This window comes from Balaenoptera borealis (genome assembly GCF_965194805.1).
Source record: "Balaenoptera borealis genome assembly, chromosome: 5".
NCBI classification, from domain to species: domain Eukaryota; kingdom Metazoa; phylum Chordata; class Mammalia; order Artiodactyla; family Balaenopteridae; genus Balaenoptera; species Balaenoptera borealis.
In genome coordinates this window covers 87371078-87390487 of record NC_138862.1, presented here as the reverse complement: position 1 = coordinate 87390487, position 19410 = coordinate 87371078, and the positions used below count along the sequence as shown (strand labels likewise).

The 19410-nt window shown below is 40.0% G+C and overlaps 1 protein-coding gene across 3 annotated transcripts in view; it reads left to right on the top strand.

Annotated features, from left to right (window-relative positions):
* USP13 (ubiquitin specific peptidase 13) overlaps positions 1 to 12814 on the top strand; it is a 120278-nt gene extending 107464 nt beyond the window's left edge. Inside the window, exons 20-21 of one of the 3 annotated variants that reach the window (XM_082393953.1) lie at positions 6187 to 6271; positions 7884 to 12814. In XM_082393953.1, coding sequence (XP_082250079.1) covers positions 6187 to 6271; positions 7884 to 7977 — 179 coding nt within the window. In that variant the 3' untranslated portion in view covers positions 7978 to 12814. Of the gene's footprint in view, positions 1 to 6186; positions 6272 to 7580; positions 7731 to 7883 lie in introns of those variants that run through there. The other 2 variants (XM_082393954.1, XR_014245176.1) reach the window with 2 other exon arrangements.
* Positions 12815 to 19410: the final 6596 nt, after the last annotated feature.

The window sequence follows — 19410 nt, the reverse complement described above, 5'->3', positions numbered from 1 at the left end:
GTCGTATTCCTTGCCTCAGCACCGTGTCTCGGACTTACTGGCCTGTCGTGCAGTGAGCAGAGCGAGCTTGGACTCGGTGACACAGTGACAAAAGACTTAAAATGGCATGTTTAAGCATATTATAATGCAGTTGATAAGAACCTTGGTTATTTCTAGGACATACAACATTTTAAGATAATAACCAGAATTATGACTGGTAACATTATACCAGGATATACCAGATTTTTAGGAATTCCATATAATTTTTGGAATATCTATATTAATGACATTTACCCATATAATATAACCTAAGAAGGTTTATCACCACTTATTTGACAATGTTTCCCATGTAATTTAACATACCAAATAAGTCTAGTAAGTTTAATACCTCTCTTTGGGTTGTTTCAAGGGCCCTTGGAAGCATCCCAAAGTTAGCTAGAGGTCAAAATGATTTCATTTAGAATTTGACTTGGGAAATTTAGTCAAAGATAGCAAATGGTTTTAAAACACTTGGTCAAATAGGATCATAGGTCACTGTGAAACAATATCTATTCATTGAATCAAAGTGACAATAAAAGATTTTAAAGGCAAATACAGAAAGTTACAACAGATTACTTAATAGATAAAGAAACTTTACAATCTGTTACCAAAAGCAGATCAGTGTCCCAAGAAGACTTTGGAGGGGGCATCTGCAGTGGCTGTTGGCTTGATCCTTGTAGAACTGAAATGGGAGGCAACATCCACACAGGTGGACCTCGTTTTATTGTGCTTCGCTTTGTTGTGCTTCAGAGACATTGTGTTTTTTACAAAGTGAAGGCTTATGGCAATGATGTATCAAGCAAGACTGTTGGGGCCATGTTTCCAGCAGCATTTACTCACTTAGTATCTCTGTGTCACATTTTGGTAATTCTCGCAATATTTCAGACCCTCCACCAGCAAAAAGATTACAACTTGCTGAAGGCTCAGATGACGGTTAGCATTTTTTAGCCTTAAAATGTTTTTAAATTAAGATATGTACATTGCTTTTTTAGACATAATGCTATTGCATACCTAATAGGCTACAGTATAGTGTAAACATAGCTTTTATTTATATGCACTGGGAAACCAAAAAAATTCATGGGACTTGCTTTATTTCGATATTTGCTTCATTGTGGGGGTCTGGAACCGAACTCACAATCTCTCTGAGGTATGTCTATATATATTCCACTGGAGAGAATTTTTCGATATCTTTCCCAGACAAAAATCTACAGCTTAAACTTCACTAAGTTTGGAAGCTTTCTTTAATCAGTAGTAAGTAGTGAGATGAACTAAGTTCATTCCCCTACACCAGGGACCAGCACATTTTTTTTCTGAAGGTCCAGATAGTAAATGTTTCAGGCTTCATGGGCCATACACTTGTCATCTCATATTTTTGTTCCCCTTCTTTCCCCCTTTCTTCTTGGCAGCACAAAAACAGGCTGTGAGCTGGATTTGGCCTATGGGTCATCGTATGGCAGTCCCTACCCTATACCATCCTTGGGTGGCCTTTCCTCCACATGATACAAAAGGGCATTCTGCCTACCCGTTCTACTTTCCTAGTTTGCATATAATTTTTCTGACAGTGCTTTCTCAAAGAATAAAATCAAGTTCAATCCCTTATTATGTTGGGTGGAGGTGGTAAAATTTTGATGTTAAAAAATTCTTCGTATTAGAAAGGTTGTGAACGTGTTCCTAAGTTCAGAAAAGGACGGGTTTTGTTGGGAGAGGGAAGTGGGGATGCGAGTTTCAGACGGTTTAATTCTGGCTTGTTAGAGGGACTCTGTTGGCCAAAGTGGTTTAGGCAGTTTTGTTCAGTTTCTCCGGGTACTTTGAAAGCTTCCCTGTTGAAAGTCTGTTAGCGCAAGTTCTTTTGCCCGACGCACAGTGAGACCACACAAACCGAAACGTCGGAGTTTGGAGCAGAGGAAGGTTTATCGCAGGGCCATGCAAGGGAACGCTCAAAAAAAAACCCCGAGCTCCCCCCACAGGTTTCAGCAAAGCATTTTTAAAAGCCAGGTGAGGGAGGTGTGTCGCAGGTTATGGGATCAGCCCGTGCACAGTTCTCTGACTGGCTGATGGTGAGGCAACAGGGTGATGTCACAGGGGTTAACATTATCAGTCCTCGGGCTCCAGGAGGCCTGGGGACCATGTGCTCGTGATCATCAAGTAGTGAACATCTTCCATTTGGTGGGGACTTTCACATCTGTAAAATAACTCGGGAAATGTGCATCAAATACTGTTGTCTAGGTACAGAGAGGAGCTAAGCTGAGGATATGGGGAGGGGTCTGTCCCGGGAAGGCCCCATAGGGTCCTGCTCGGTTACAAGTCAACACTTTTGAACTGATTTACCTTGCTTAAAAATGCCTTTTCTATCTAAATAAAAAGGGGTCTCTGTACTTTCTGAGAGTGTGGTGATGCTATTTTTGGGGGGAGACCTCTGGGAACTAGGAGAAGAATCAGCAGTGGCTTCCCTGTCTGGTTTATTCACCTTGACTTCCTCTTTGGAAACAAAGATAAATTGAGATTTCTTACCTGTTGAACTTTTGCAGACTTATTGAGATTCTCTTTTGCTGTTGGTTCCTAGCAGGAGGCCTTGAATAATGCATGGAGCGGTCGCTTCTATTGATAAACACAGTTAATTTTAATTATAGGACTAAGATTTATGCTAATCTTTTTTCTTTATTTTTATGATTTTGAGTATACACGTGAATTAATTGCTTTTAACTAAAGAGGGGAAAATGCCTTTGGGGGCTTAATGACATGTTTGGGTGTGTTGGAGTGTATGGATTTGTATGGATTTGTTCTTTTCTCTATGTCTATTTTGTTAAATGTTGGCTTGTTGGTACCTGAGCAATGTTTCACTGAAATGACCCTGGCTTATGGTGAGAAGTGCTCATTAAATACGCTGTTCAGTTATTTAAGGCATTGTTTTGGGGGACAGTTTCTCGTGAGGGAAAAGCCTTGGTTGGAGAATCACATACTCTCTTCATTCCATGAAAATTCTAAGAGGGCATCCACCTTGTGGGAGACCAGCCCCATATCTCTCAAATTGAAGATTTGGAATTTGATATAAAATTATTCCTAAAGAGCTTTAAAAACCAACCAGGGTCTAGGAACATGAAAAAGTCTCAGCCTACACTCTCTCTTGTTTACTAGGGTGGGGATGGGTTCTTAGTGATGGGGAACACTGGGAAGGGCCGACGAGGGTAGGGTCCCTGGATCACTAAGTGCCAGGCAAAATGATTGTCATTCACAACTGTTTTTGCCTGGTTTCTGTTTCAAACCTGTGATTTTTTTTTGGTGTGTGTGTGGGGGGGGGGTTGTCAGCTGATGTGATAGCTAGCGACAAAAACTTAGTTAATGATGGGAAAGGCAATCCCCTCTGATTCATTTCTTTTTAAAATAATTATTTCACTAATTTATACCCCAATTTATACTTTGGTAGGGGGTTTATAAAAATGTATACAATATGAAAATATAGAAGAACAAGTGAGGACATGGGGTGAAGGGAGCCATGCCTACTGCATGCTAAGCACTGTTCTCTGTGTCTGGAATATTCCAGTAAACAAAACAGACAAATGAAATTAAATATATATATATATTTGGTGAGTTTATAAAACTAAAAAAAAATACAGAACACCAAAAAAATCCCAAACAAACTTCTCGTCCTTATGGAGCTATATTCTAGCCTGGGATAAAAGGAAATAGACAGTAAGTAAATACACAAATAAGTATGTGATATGGTATTAGTTTGAGCTCCATGGACAACAGTAAAACAAGGTTGGGCTGAGGGTGGGGTGTAAGGAGGGAGGAGTTGCTATTTATAAGGAACACTTCTCTGAGATGACATTTGATCTGAGCCCTCGATGAAGTGAGGAGTGGATCATATGGCATCTGAAAGAAGAGTTTCAGATAGAGGGACCATAGGTGTGGGGATTGAAGCCCTCTCTGTCAGTGAGACGAGTAGCCGGTGTGTTTGAGGAGAACCCAGGAGGCCGGAGGAGCTGGAGTGCAGTGAGGGGGAGAGTGGAAGGAGGTGGGAGGACCTCATAGGTCATTGTAAGAGTGAGAGTTGCAGCCATACTGAGAGTGGTCGGTAGGGGTAAGGGAGGAAGCAGGGAGCCCCGTTAGGAGGGGAGGCTGTTGTAATAATTCAGACAAGAGATGATGGTAACTTGGATTGGGGCTTACTAGTGGAGGTGGTAGGAAGTCGTTGGATTCTGCATATATTTTGAAGGAAATGCTGGATATATTTTTGAAGGATTTGCTGATGGATTGGATGTGTGTAAACAGTGGGAGAGAGGAGTCAAGATTTTGTCCTGAGTTACCGGGAGAATTGAGATGGATAAAGCTGAGGGGAGAATGCTCAACAAACCAGGAATGAAAGGGAACTTCCTCAACCTGATAAATGGTACCTACCAAAAAACCACAGCTCACATCATGCTTCATGGTGAAGACTGAATGCTTTTCCCCTAAGAGCAGGAACAAGACAAGGATGTCCACTCTTGCCACTTCCATTTAACATTGTGAAAGAGGTTCTAGCCATGGCAGTTAAGCAAGAAAAAGAAATAAAAGGCATCCAGATAAGCAAGGAAGAAGTAAAACTATTTCTGTTTGTAGATGACATGGTCTTATACAGAAAATCGTAAGGAATCTACCTTAAAAACTATTAGAACTAATAAATCAGTTCAGAAAGGTTGCAGGAAACAAGACCAATATACAAAATTCAATTGTAGTTCTATACATTAGCAGTGAACATTCTGGAAATGAAATTAAGAACATAGTTCCATTTAATGCCATGAGACTGGATGAGATCAACCAGAGAGGGAAGGGGTGGGGGGGTGGCAGAGAGAGAGAGGATGAGAATGTACAGGGTGTGTGTGTGTGTGTGTGTGTGTGTGTGTGTGTGAGAGAGAGAGAGAGAGAGAGAGAGAGAGAGAAGATAGAGGGAAGAAAGGCTTGAGGTCAGAGCCCCAGGTCACCAATGTTTAAAAGTCAGGAGAAGAGGAGAAGCCAGTGAGGCACCTGGAAAACAAAAAGAGAGTCATGTCCTGGGGGCAGATGTTTGGGGAAGGAGGAGAGGTGGTCCATAGTATGTGATGCACTGAAGGCTAAGATGAGGACTGGGGATTCACAGCTGAATATGTGGATGAGCATTGGTGAACAGCAAGAGAGAGAAAGAATGAGAGAGGGAGGAGCAAGGAAAGGGGTCTGTCCAGAACCAGGACACTTGTAAAATACAACAAAACTTGAGTACCAAGAACAATGAATCTGCAAGCCCATTTTTTCCCTTAATTAGATTCAACAGACAAGAATATTACTCTCAAATTATTATAGGAGTCTGTAAACGCTAACTCAGTTTCTGTACCTGTCTCGTCGTAGTCTGTAGCAGTTTGCGGAGTTGCACTGGTGCCAGTCTGTGGAAGCCACTTTGCAGGTGTTGTGCAGGCCTAGGATTGGCTGGGGGCGGGGGTGGGTGGGGGAATGAGCTGAAATTCATTCACCGTGGATTTGGTACAGCATATGCTGTGCAAGATGACAGGAGATACTTGTTAGAGAATAAACATCCATCTTAAGCTCCAAGAGGCTATATATCTCCTTGTTCAGAAGGCATGAAGCCTGAATTTTGGTCCCATAGAGGTTATAATCATGAGCCAGTCAGAAATCACAAGATGCATATTCTGAGCATTATCCCTTTCTATAAATGATAACACCTATCTGCTGTCTTCCTCCTAATCCTGACATTTGTGTGGTATTTTAGTCTGAATTGCTCATTTAAGCCTCATACAACCTTGTGAAGTGGGTGGATTTTTCATTTCTGTGAAGAAATGGGCTCCGAGAGATGAAACAACTTCTCCACCCTCATGCCGCTTGGAAGTGATGGAGCCGGGACTACCCTTTTAGACCCATGAGCTTGCCACCAGACTGGGCTGTGGGACTTTTAATCCCCTTTCAGATAGGAGCTTAAGGTCAGCTGTAAAGTTCATGTCCTGCTTTGTAATGAATTTGCAGGTTGAAGTTGCTGTCACTTTGGGTAGGTGGGTGTGTTCTCAACGTAGTAAGTGAATAGACTGTCTTTCATTCTAAACAGTTGCTGGATTACACTCTTGTTGGCTTTAAATTCTGGTCAGAAGTGCTATTGATTTCTAGAAATGCTGCCTTGTAACTGAGTTGTTTCCTCTTTCATAGTGTATGAATTATTTGCGTTCATCAGTCACATGGGAACATCTACAATGAGTGGACATTATGTTTGTCACATCAAAAAGGAAGGAAGGTGAGTCTTTTTGAGAAGGTAAAATAATATCTACGTTTTATTGAGGATCTACTATGTGCCAGGCACTCCACTAGGTGTTTCATACGTTATCTCATTTGGTTCTCATAATCGTCTTGTAGGGATAGACTCTTAAAGCCATTTTACACATCAGGGCACTAAGGCTCAGGCAGGCTAAATAACTTGACCTTTGCAGCTGTGTCAGAGTTGGTATTCAGAGTCACTCTTCACTGTCATAGCAAGTGGACCTCCCAAAGTAAAGACGCATCCCGCAGCAGAATGTGTGTCCATATTTGGAACCTCCCCAGGGTTGCCAGGTTTAGCCAACAAAACGAAACAAAACAAGAAAACCAGGATGCCCTATTATGTTTGAATTTCAGATAATGAATAACTTTTTAGTATAAATATGTCTCAACTGTTGCATGGGACATACTTGCATTAAAAAAGTATTTGTTGCTTATGTGATATTCAAACTTGACTGGGTGTCCTGTGTTTTATCTGGAAACTCCAACACCCAGTGTTTGCCCCATTGTAGCCTTGGCTTCTTAAGAATTGTTAGGTGTGTGGTGAGCTAGGAATGAGACAGTTGTGGGGTGTAAGGCCGCTGCTCTCTTCAGAACCTTCTTCCGGGGCTGGATCCCCACGGGCCCCACTGGTTTCCCTTCCTTGAGTTCCCACTGAGTGGCCTGGCCTGTGGGTCAGCACCCCTGCTTGAGGCGGTGCTTGGGCCGCATGGACACTGGAGAAGCACGTAACCTTGCCCTCTCCTGGTAGTACGTTGACCTCGTACTGCAGGAGTGACCGGTCCCCAGTCAGGAATCCACTGTGTTCCTTTTTGGTGTGTCTTTTGTATTGTCTTCTCAACTTGATTAATAAAATAGTCAAGCACAGGAACTTGATTTATAGTGAATCCTTTTTATTACCAAGCATGATAGCTCTTTTAAAAATACTTTTCTTAAGAAAAATAGCTTAATTATAATTTAAAAAGCCATGAAATTCATTATAAAGAATTTGTAAAATATAAAAACATACAGAGAATGTGTTGTTTGGAAGCCTAGAGAGAACCATTGTCTGTATTTTGATACATTTCTCTTTGTTTCATTGTTTTCACTGGGAGAGGGTATGGGTATGTCTGTATTTACAACTTTTCTAAAAGCTTAAAGTTTGTACACAGTACGTATAATTTTGTAACCTGCTTTTTCCCACTTCATATTATATTGTGATTATTTTCTTACTTTACCAGATATTCTTCAAAGACATTTTAATAGTTGTATAATAGTTCACTGCATGTCTGTTTACTTCTGATTTTTAGCCAGTTTTATACCTAAGGCTGAAAAAAACACATACTTCTTTGACTCAAGTTCTGAGGCCATCTATGGATTTCTACAAGTGGAAATGTTTGGAGGCTCCTTAGGAACTACTTTTTGATTGAACTTGAGAATAAAAAAGCAGTTGTAATTTTCCACCAGCATTCTGTTTCTTTTTATACAACAGACTTGAGTTTGGTTTATCTTAAACCATCTTGATTTTTTTAAGTATGGTGCAATAACTTTCTCCTGCAAAGTTTCCTGGAACTGACTTAAATCCATCAAATCCTTCTGTGTTTTGTTTTCAGATGGGTGATCTACAATGACCACAAAGTTTGTGCCTCAGAAAGGCCCCCTAAAGACCTGGGCTACATGTACTTTTACCGCAGGATACCAAGCTAAACCTCAGACGTACAAATTGGCAAGAAGAAGCCATACACCTTTTTAATTTGCCAAAAAAAAACAAACGTAAGAAGTTGGGACAGCCAGACATGAGGGAATACATGGGGTATTTATAGTTTATTTAAAGAACATCATTTGATGCCTTCTGAAGTAGAACTGGGAGGAAATTTCTATTAGTGATGATACACTACTGTAGATAGTTTTTCTTTTTATAAATGTTTAAGAAGAGGATGGTTAAAAAAAAAGTATTCCTGTTGCTGGTGGGGGATCTGCCACTGGCACATCAAAAGCAGGAAGTGCTGCCAGCCCTCTATTTTGCTTTGGGGGTCAGTGATAGTGGCCTCCAGAGGAACCAAGTAATGGGGCCAGTTGTGTCGCCTACCCACCATAAACAAAAAGCCCGCTTTCGTTTCATATCGAAAATCAGTAACTGGGCTGGGATTTATTTGTGACATAAGTTTTTTCATGACACACAATGATTTCTGACCTCTCCATGTAGAGTAGATTAGAACATCTACAATGAAAGATATTTTTAATTTAATCATATCAAAATTCATAATACGAGTGTGTGAATGTGTGTGAGAATGCGACTGAGAGTGTGAGACCTTTATAGTCAACTAGAAAATCTGTGATGGGTTGGTTTTTAAAAGTTAAAATAGTTGGTAGTAAGCATAGCTGGAAAAAGCAAGTCAATATTTTAAAGAAACTCTAACTCAGGAACAGTTTAAAAAATTAGTTCCCCGCTTAGATTTTCAGGCGTAAAAAGGGCTGTTGTCCCTTTCAGTGCTGTCCAGAATTCAGTTGGGTTTGTGATATCTGGTCGTATGAATGCAGATGCCCCCAGCAGCACAGTGTTGTTCTTTGCCAAAGGTAGATGAATTCTGTTTCTCAGCAACCCTTTCCCCAAGGCATAGTCGTGTGTACTGTTAATTAAAATAGCTGGTCTCTTCTTACCATGACACATGACAACTCCCTGAAATCATGTTAAGTTCCCCAAATTTGTCTGTAATTTTCTCATCCCCCAGCTCTTTGCTTGCCTTCATTTCTATGTGTTCTGGGGCCAGAGTCTCACCTCTGCCCTTTGTTGGCTAATCACCTCCTGACTTGCCTTCACTGCTTATCTGCTGTGACCAACAGTGTGATCTTCAGCAGTTTAAGGGTTTCAGATGCAAAGAAACTTTATATGACACTATGAAAGACCATCGTTTCCGTTGCAGTGTTTCAGCATTTTAGTTGCAACCTGGGATTAGATCAGAGTTTCAGATGTGATGAAAAAGTGGAACGATAGTGCTCTGTAATTTTCCTACTGCCCTGTACCAAATGCTAGGGTCTCTGGAATTTCTATTTCACATTATTCAGTTAAATAAAAAAGGACTATTGCTGTCTGCTTAATACGCATTTGATTGGTAGAAAGGATCTTCCTGGAGACCGTAGGAAAATAAAGTAGAACCAACTGGGTGAAATACAGCACAGAATTCCACAATTCTGTGAAGTCCAGAAGTTGGATTATGACATGTGAGTTATGAACAATCAGGGTTCTGGTTATGATTGGGGCCCTTCTCACAGGAGACGTGAGCAAGGGATGCAGAGCCCGAGGCCTGTGGCCCGGGGACCTGGGTGCAGCCTGTAGCTGGGCAAGTCCCTCATCTTTCCTTAGGTGCACAGTGGTGTGATGACCCCTGCCCTCTCTTTCCAACTGTGCTTTGAGGATCTGGTGAGATCTGATGCGCTGACCCTTTGAAGAGCAGCGGGTGGTGTGCCCAGTGGGTGGGCCCTAGTAGAGCGTGCTTCCTCTCTTCTCTTCTCTCACGTTTTCTTCAGTTCGGGAACAAATGAGATTGGCAGAAGGAGGGAGCTCATGGGGCAGTAACTCTACTAAACTCTGCCCACTGGTGTCACCTTTTCACATTGTCTTGGACACCCCAAAGCAGCCCCACTCGGTGACACGAGTCCCTGATTCCTGCAGAAACCCCCATGCTAAGCAGCCTTACGGAGTCCCGTTTCCTTAGGGCTGAGTACCATAGAATAGTGACTCTAAACACACATCAAAAGTGACTTCTTTTCACCGCTATTACAAAGTGAAGGCTTTTTCTGGGGGTGGGAGGGGGATTGGGGCTTTGGATTGAAATGTGGACAAAGATGGCATGTGTATTTTGAGCAAATTAAAAAATTTTATAATAAAATTTTGCAAAGTGAATGGTGTAAAGTCAGTATATAAGATTACAAGCTACACGTTACTTAATTCATTAAGCAGAAAAAGAAATTTAGCCCTTTTGATACCTAAACCTATCGTAAGAAGGTGGAATATGGCTGCCTTTTTTTCCGCCTCACAAGACAAAGGGCTGTTTCTAAAAGGCAAAGTTTTGTATATGTGCTATTCTTTATTTCAGATTGAGAGTTGGGAAAACTGGAGCAAATATTGGTTTTCTTTCATGCTTGTAAATGTATTTGTATGTATATCTTAATATATTCAAGGCAGGCTTCCCTGGAATCAAAGTGTGGAATATACTGCTTAATTTTACACATGTGTGTAGATGAGATTATTTATGACTGAAAACTGGAATAATGTGTGTATTTTGTCAACTGATCATCAGCCTGTTAGGAGTCTTCTGTGTGAGGTGTGGTGGTGTAATTGTGAAAATTCTCACTGCGTGGGTGTATGTGTGAAAGAGAGCACTTTCTTCCTGTAAATATCTTTTGATATCCATTTGTGCAAAATCCTGATGAATGTGTCTTTGGAAAATAGAGCGTATCAAAGTTTTTGTTTTGTCAATTGATCTAAATGCCCACATAACAAATCAGAAATCCAGTTTGGTTCAGATTGGGATTTTTTTTTTCAAGGGGAGAAAAAGTATGGAGGAAGGACTATTAAAGAAGAGTCATGTTTTAATGCCATTTTATGTCAACATTGCTTTAATGTTCTGAACTGACTTGCTGTTTTCTCCCACCTACAAGAGAATGTGCTTGCCATTCCCCCGTATTCACCGTGGGCTGTAGGGCGTAGCTTGAGCCTGCTACTCCCGACATTGTTTTTTCCCTTGACCTGAATTGGATGGAGCCTTACCTGCAATTCATAGTGAGAGCACCTGGGTTTGTAGCCCGACTCCACTTCTAAGTGTGATCGGGCCGAGTCGCTTTACCTCTCTAGGCCTTTTTCCTTAAAATGAGTGTGTTAGACCAGATAAGCTCAGAAGTCCCTTTCTGCCCTAACATTGGATTCTATTTTTATTTTCCTGCAGTTACTACCTTGGTCAGACATGTGAGACGCGAGGGATCACATAGAGGTTAGATGTTATGGTTCTGGTTTGTTACAGCTCTCGCACCCCACTTTAGAACCTGCCTCGTTTTTAGTGTTTGCCACCCCAACTTCTAGTCCCAATTTCTTGGGTAATTACTTTCTTTGGTGATTATCCCATTTTTTTCTCCCACTCCTGAAACTCTCCACTTCCCAGTCGGTAAGGTACTTTGTTACCATCTTCCTCAAAAATGAAAAATCTATTTAAAACACCTCCTGCCCTGACAAGCCTCAGAACTACCTTCTGCTAACTCTGTAACCGTTCTGGAGTATTATCTTACTCTAACTGAGTTATAGCTATGATCCTCAGATAAGTTTTTCTACCACAGAAAGGATGTCTTTTCATCTGGAAGGCATCACGGTTGCTAAAGGACATCATCCGTGTGGGCCATCAATGGGGAGATGGCCAGTGTTGGGAGCAGGATAGGGGGATAGGATTAGATAAAATGGGATTCTATCCTTCACCTAAGGTCAAAAATCCTAGGTTACAGAACAAGATTCTGTACCCTTAAGTTGATGTATAACATCGCCCACATAATGCCATGGAGATTCCCTACTCAGTAAATCATCCTGAAAGAGTTTGTGTTATAATTCTCTAGATCTGTGCTGTTCAGTACAGTTGTCCATGGCCACATGTGGCTAATGACCTCCGGAAATGTGGCTTGTGCACACTGAGGTTGTGCTGTACACAGGAAATGCACGCCAGATTTGGAAGGCTTGGTACCAATAAAAGGGAATGTAAAATATTGCATCAATATTTTATATTGATTATATGCTAAAATGACCATATTTCAGATACATCAAGTAAGATGATATTAAAGTTTCACTTATTCCTTTTAATCCTTTTTTAATGTGGCTATCAAACAAATTGAAATTAGACACGAGTTGTACTTCTGTTGGACAGTGCTCTCCAGACCAGATGATGTGAGGAGGCAGCGAGGTGCCGTAGGTATGGAAGGGGGTTCTGCGAAGCATCCAGACGAACAGAAGCAGCACAAACATTTTTTTTGGAGTCGGGAGCAATGTGAGGCACAGAATGCCTTCCAGAAAGCAGATTTTTCTGCATAAGAACCAATATATATAAGACCCCAATTAAAAACCAAAAGCAAACGAGCCCAAACCCTGTTCCTTCAGCTTTGTCTAGAAGCTGCCAACTCTGCAGTTATTTTTCAAGCATCTTCCAGGTGCCAAGGATGTTAGCCCCATGAGGGTGTTGGGCAGATTTGTTTCACTTTGGGCAACATTCTCTTGTGGTTTCCCCTCCCCCGGTATTGTTTTGTCTGTTCAGAGCTGGGTGTGTTGAAATACCGTGCAAATCTGGCCACTCCTCCTGGCCTCAGCTGAGGCTGATCCTGTGGCCCGCGCCTGTCTGCTTGGCAGGTTTTGATGTTGGCGCCTGAAAGAGTTTGTGTTTATTTTGCACTAATCACAGTTGTAGTTTAAAATATCTCAAATGTTTTGGGAGACTATTTGCCTGTGATGGAAAGAGAGATGGATGATTTATTGCTTCAATTATTTTAAAATTAAAAGCTATTCTCACAATCTGAGGTCCCTTTATGGCTCTTTTTTTTTTTTTCTTTTGCAAAATGCCACGTAAACCGATTCTGCCTTTTGCAGGTTCTTATCCATCAGTGGAACAGGTAAGTTGAGACAGTGACTAATTTTATTTCTTTTCAGGGTTTCTTTGTGTGGCCCCGAGGCTGCCAGGTCCCATCAGTAGTGGGATATCGTCGATGGCACGATGTTAACTCTGTGAAGCAGGGAGGGGCAGGGCAGGTGGGAGTATGCTGTCTTTCTCTACTGGGTGCCAAGTTGCATATTGGAATCAATTGTGAGACCTTTCTGTGGTTCCCTGGCTCTCAGTTTGCTGGTGGCTTCCTTAATGCAGGTATAAGCAGAGTCAACACTAGTTGCATAAAGGGATTTCAGCATTTTTATGACATTGTGTTTCTAGGCTATATGAGTTTCCTGTTGCTGCTGTAAACAAATTACTACAAACTGAGTGGCTTAAAACAATACATTTATTAGGTCAGAGGTCTGGAAATGGGTCTCACAGGGCTAAAAGCAAGGTGTTGGCAGGGAAGCTGTAGGAGAAAATCCATTCCTTACTTCTTCCAGTTTCGGGAAGCTGTTTGCGTTCCTTGGCTCATGACCTCCTGACAGCATTGGCATCACTCCAGTGTCTGCTTCCACTGGCATATCTCCTTTTTTTTAAAAAAAAATTTTTATTTATTTATTTATGGCTGTGTTGGGTCTTCGTTTCTGTGCGAGAGCTTTCTCTAGTTGTGGCAAGCGGGGGCCACTCTTCATCGCGGTGCGTGGGCCTCTCACTATCGCGGCCTCTCTTGTTGCAGAGCACAGGCTCCAGACGCGCAGGCTCAGTAGTTGTGGCTCACGGGCCCAGTTGCTCCGCGGCATGTGGGATCTTCCCAGACCAGGACTCGAACCCGTGTCCCCTGCATTGACAGGCAGATTCTCAACCACTGCGCCACCAGGGGAGCCCCTGGCATATCTCCTTTACTGGCTCTCCTGCCTCTTTCTTACAGAGACCCTCGGGATTACACTGGGTTCACCCAGGTAGTCCAGAATAATCTTCCCATCTCAGGATCCTTAACTTAATCATAGCTGCAATGTTCCTTTTGGCATGTAAGGTGATTAGGATGTGGATGTCTTTGGGGGGGGCCTTATTTTGCTTACCATATAGGCTAATTACTACTTAAAATATGTTTATTCAGTGCTTAAAACTTTTAAAAGAACGAACCAATGTATTTTTTTTTTTTTTGGTAGCGTCAAGGGAGTATTTTATTTATTTATTTATTATGTATTCCCTATCAGAGTGAGTGGTGATATCATCTACCCAGAGGAAGAAACCCTGATGTTCAATTCTTTCTTTCCTTTTACAAACATCCCAACAAATACCAAGTATTATTGTCTCTACCTTCTCATTGTCCCTGGAATCCATAAATTATCCACATCCTCATTCTTAACTATCATGGTTCTTACTGTCACCACCTCATTCCTGGATTACTACAACAGGCCATTAAATGGCCTTCTTGCCTCTGGTCTTCCCCTTTTGCCTATTCGCTACACTAAAGCCCAATGCTGAACACCATTGCTTCTCCACTTACTCCCATCCTTCAGTTGATCCTCTTAGCCTTGAAACTCCTTAATCCCCTTAATGTGACCCTAAAGCTATCAGGATCTGGCTGTGACCTCTTTCTAAACTTTTCTCTCATGCCCATTTGCCCCAGCCTCTTATTGATGTATTTATAATTTATAGTTCCTTTAACCCAGCAGCTTCTCTCTGGCCCCTGTGCCTTTGCACATGTGGTCTTGTCCTTCTCACTGTAACAGATCTTCCCCATCTCCTTCTTCTTCACCCTTCCCATTCTGAACAAATTAATTCTCATTTATTCCATTTAGATATTAATGTAGACAGTACTTCCTCTAGGAAACTAAATGACTTTCCTTTTTTTTTTTCTCACACACACTGTGTTTTATTTTTACAAGAGATAAATAAACTGACACAAAACATTGTAAATGGATGACCACAACAAAAGCAACAATGATTGCAATTACCAAACACGAAACACACTCATACTATGTCATAATATTGATATTCAGTCCAGTAATCCTCCACTGTAACAGCTCCTTTACTTTGCAGTGATAATTGATTTGTATACTTTTTGCCTCTGAGTCCTTGTGGGATTTTTTTTTTTAATTCAAACAGAAAGTCACAAAAATTATAATCATCCTCATCAGTTCACTCAGTCCCTTGTTTTTCATCTTGATCTTTTGTTAGCACTTTTATGAATTTATCAGTTTTCCATTAGAGTTCTGAAAATGCTTATTCATTCAGTTCAGCAGTATAGTCAGTTACCAGAAACCTGTACGTGTCAGATTCTTTTCCATGAATTCCTTGAAGATGAAACCCTTTTATAGGAACATTTTTGTGAAAGCATCAGAGTACACCCAGAACTGTCTGTAAATGACAAAAGACTTAAAAATGACCACGGTTAAAGATTTGATGAAAGTTCATAATAATGCAATTGACAAGGAAATTTAGTTATTTCTGAGATACACGTTTTAAAGTAATAACTTATAACATTATACCAGAACATATAAGAATTTTAGAAATTTCATGTAATGTCTGAAACATTTATATTAACATATTTCCATACAAATAACCCAAAGAAAGTTTAGTATTAGTTGTTTTTTTTTAATTTGTTTTTTTATACTGCAGGTTATTAGTCATCAATTTTATACACATCAGTGTATACATGTCAATCCCAATCACCCAATTCAGCACACCACCATCCCCACCCCACCACGGTTTTCCCCCCTTGGTGTCCATACGTTTGTTCCCTACATCTGTGTCTCAACTTCTGCCCTGCAAACTGGTTCATCTGTACCATTTTTCTAGGTTCCACATACATGCGTTAATATACGATATTTGTTTTTCTCTTTCTGACTTACTTCACTCTGTATGACAGTCTCTAGATCCATCCACGTCTCAACAAATGACTCAATTTTGTTCTTTTTTATGGCTGAGTAATATTCCATTGTATATATGTACCACAACTTCTTTATCCATTCGTCTGTTGATGGGCATTTAGGTTGCTTCCATGACCTGGCTATTGTAAATAGTGCTGCAGTGAACATTGGTGTGCATGTGTCTTTTTGAATTATGGTTTTCTCTGGGTATATGCCCAGTAGTGGGATTGCTGTATCATATGGTAATTCTATTTTTAGTTCTTTACTGAACCCCCATACTGTTCTCCATAGTGGCTGTATCAGTTTACATTCCCACCAAGAGTGCAAGAGGGTTCCCTTTTCTCCACACCCTCTCCAGCATTTGTTGTTTGTAGATTTTCTGATGATGCACATTCTAACTGGTGTGAGGTGATACCTCATTGTAGTTTTGATTTGCATTTCTCTAATAATTAGTGATGTTGAGCAGCCTTTCATGTGCTTCTTGGCCATCTGTATGTCTTCTTTGGAGAAATGTCTATTTAGGTCTTCTGCCCATTTTTGGATTGGGTTGTTTGTTTCTTTAATATTGAGCTGCATGAGCTGTTTATATATTTTGGAGATTAATCCTTTGTCCGTTGATTCGTTTGCAAATATTTTCTCCCATTCTGAGGGTTGTCTTTTCGTCTTGTTTATGGTTTCCTTTGCTGTGCAAAAGCTTTGAAGTTTCATTAGGTCCCATTTGTTTATTTTTGTTTTTATTTCCATTACTCTAGGAGGTGGATCAAAAAAGATTTTGCTGTGATTTATGTCAAAGAGTATTCTTCCTATGTTTTCCTCTAAGAGTTTTATAGTGTCCGGTCTTACATTTAGGTCTCTAATCCATTTTGAGTTTATTTTTGTGTATGGTGTTAGGGAGTATTCTAATTTCATTCTTTTACATGTAGCTGTCCAGTTTTCCCAGCACCACTTATTGAAGACACTGTCTTTTCTCCATTGTATATCTTTGCCTCCTTTATCATAGATTAGTTGACCATAGGTGCATGGGTTTATCTCTGGGCTTTCTATCTTGTCCATTGATCTATGTTTCTGTTTTTGTGCCAGTACCATATTGTCTTGATTACTGTAGCTTTGTAGTATAGTCTGAAGTCAGGGAGTCTGATTCCTCCAGCTCCGTTTTTTTCCCTCAAGACTGCTTTGGCTATTTGTGGTCTTTTGTGTCTCCATACAAATTTTAACATGATTTGTTCTAGTTCTGTAAAAAATGCCATTGGTAATTGGATAGGGATTGCATTGAGTCTGTAGATTGCTTTGGGTAGTATAGTCGTTTTCACAATATTGATTCTTCCAATCCAAGAACATGGTATATCTCTGCATCTGTTGGTATCATCTTTAATTTCTTTCATCAGTGTCTTATAGTGTTCTGCATACAGGTCTTTTGTTTCCCTAGGTAGGTTTATTCCTAGGTATTTTATTCTTTTTGTTGCAGTGGTAAATGGGAGTGTTTCCATAATTTCTCTTTCAGATTTTTCATCATTAGTGTATAGGAATGCAAGAGATTTCTGTGCATTAATTTTGTATCCTGCAAATTTACCAAATTCATTGATTAGCTCTAGTAGGTTTCTGGTGGCATTTTTAGGATTCTCTATGTATCGTATCATGTCATCTGCAAACAGTGACAGTTTTACTTCTTCTTTTCCAATTTGTATTCCTTTTATTTATTTTTCTTTTCTGATTGCCGTGGCTAGGACTTCCAAAACTATGTTGAATAATAGTGGTGAGAGTGGACATCCTTGTCTTGTTCCTGATCTTAGAGGAAATGCTTTCAGTTTTTCACCATTGAGAATGATGTTTGCTGCGGGTTTGTTGTATATGGTCTTTATTATGTTGAGGTAGGTTCCCTCTATGCCCACTTTCTGGAGAGTTTTTATCATAAATGGGTGTTGAATTTTGTCAAAAGCCTTTTCTGCATCTATTGAGATGATCATATGGTTTTTATTCTTTAATTTGTTAATATGGTGTATCACATTGATTGATTTGCGTATATTGAAGAATCCTTGCATCCCTGGGATAAATCCCACTTGATCATGGTGTATGATCCTTTTAATGTGTTGTTGGATTCTGTTTGCTAGTATTTTGTTGAGGATTTTTGCATCTATATTCATCAGTGATATTGGTCTGTAATTTTCTTTTTTTGTAGTATCTTTGTCTCGTTTTGGTATCAGGGTGATGGTGGCCTCATAGAATGAATTTGGGAGTGTTCCTTTGCAATTTTTTGGAAGAGTTTGAGACGGATGGGTGTTAGCTCTTCTCTAAATGTTTGATAGAATTCACCTGTGAAGCCATCTGGTCCTGGACTTTTGTTTGTTGGCAGATTTTTAATCACAGTTTCAATTTCATTACTTGTGTTTGGTCTGTTCATATTTTCTGTTTCTTCCTGGTTCAGTCTTGGAAGGTTATACCTTTCTAAGAATTTGTCCATTTCTTCCAGGTTGTCCATTTTATTGGCATAGAGTTGCTTGTAGTAGTCTCTTAGGATGCTTTGTATTTCTGCGGTGTCTGTTGTAACTTCTCCTTTTTCATTTCTAATTTTATTGATTTGAGTCCTCTCCCTCTTTTTCTTGATGAGTCTGGATAATGGTTTATCAATTTTGTTTATCTTCTCAAAGAACCAGCTTTTAGTTTTATTGATCTTTGCTATTGTTTTCTTTGTTTCTATTTCATTTATTTCTGCTCTGATCTTTATGATTTCTTTCCTTCTGCTAACTTTGGGTTTTGTTTGTTATTCTTTCTCTAGTTCCATTAGGTGTAACGTTAGATTGTTTACTTGAGATTTTTCTTGTTTCTTTAGGTAGGCTTGTATAGCTATAAACTTCCCTCTTAGAACTGCTTTTGCTGCATCCCATAGGTTTTGGATCGTCGTGTTTTCATTGTCATTTGTCTTTAGGTATTTTTTTTAGGTATTTTTTGATTTCTTCAGTGATCTCTTGGTTATGTAGTAACGTATTGTTTAGCCTCCATGTGTTTGTGTTTTTTACTTATTTTTCATTTCTAATCTCATAATGTTGTGGTCAGAAAAGATGTTTGATAGGATTTCAATTTTCCTAAATTTACTGAGGCTTGATTTGTGACCCAAGATGTGATCTATCCTGGAGAATGTTCTGTGCGCACTTGAGGAGAAAGTGTAATCTGCTGTTTTTGGATGGAATGTCCTATAAATATCAATTAAATCTATCTGGTCTATTGTGTCATTTAAAGCTTCTGTTTCCTTATTTATTTTCATTTTGTATGATCTATCCATTGGTGTAAGTGAGGTGTTAAAGTACCCCACTATTATTATGTTACTGTCGATTTCCTCTTTTATAGCTGTTAGCAGTTGCCTTATGTATTGAGGTGCTCCTATGTTGGGTGCATATATATTTATAATTGTTATATCTTCTTCTTGGATTGATTCCTTGATCATTATGTAGTGTCCTTCCTTGTCTCTTGTAACATTCTTTATTTTAAAGTCTATTTTATCTGATATGAGTATAGCTACTCCAGCTTTCTTTTGATTTCCATTTGCATGGAATATCTTTTTCCGTCCCCTCACTTTCAGTCTGTATGTGTCCCTAGGTCTGAAGTGGGTCTCTTGTAGACAGCATATAGGTGGGTCTTGTTTTTGTATC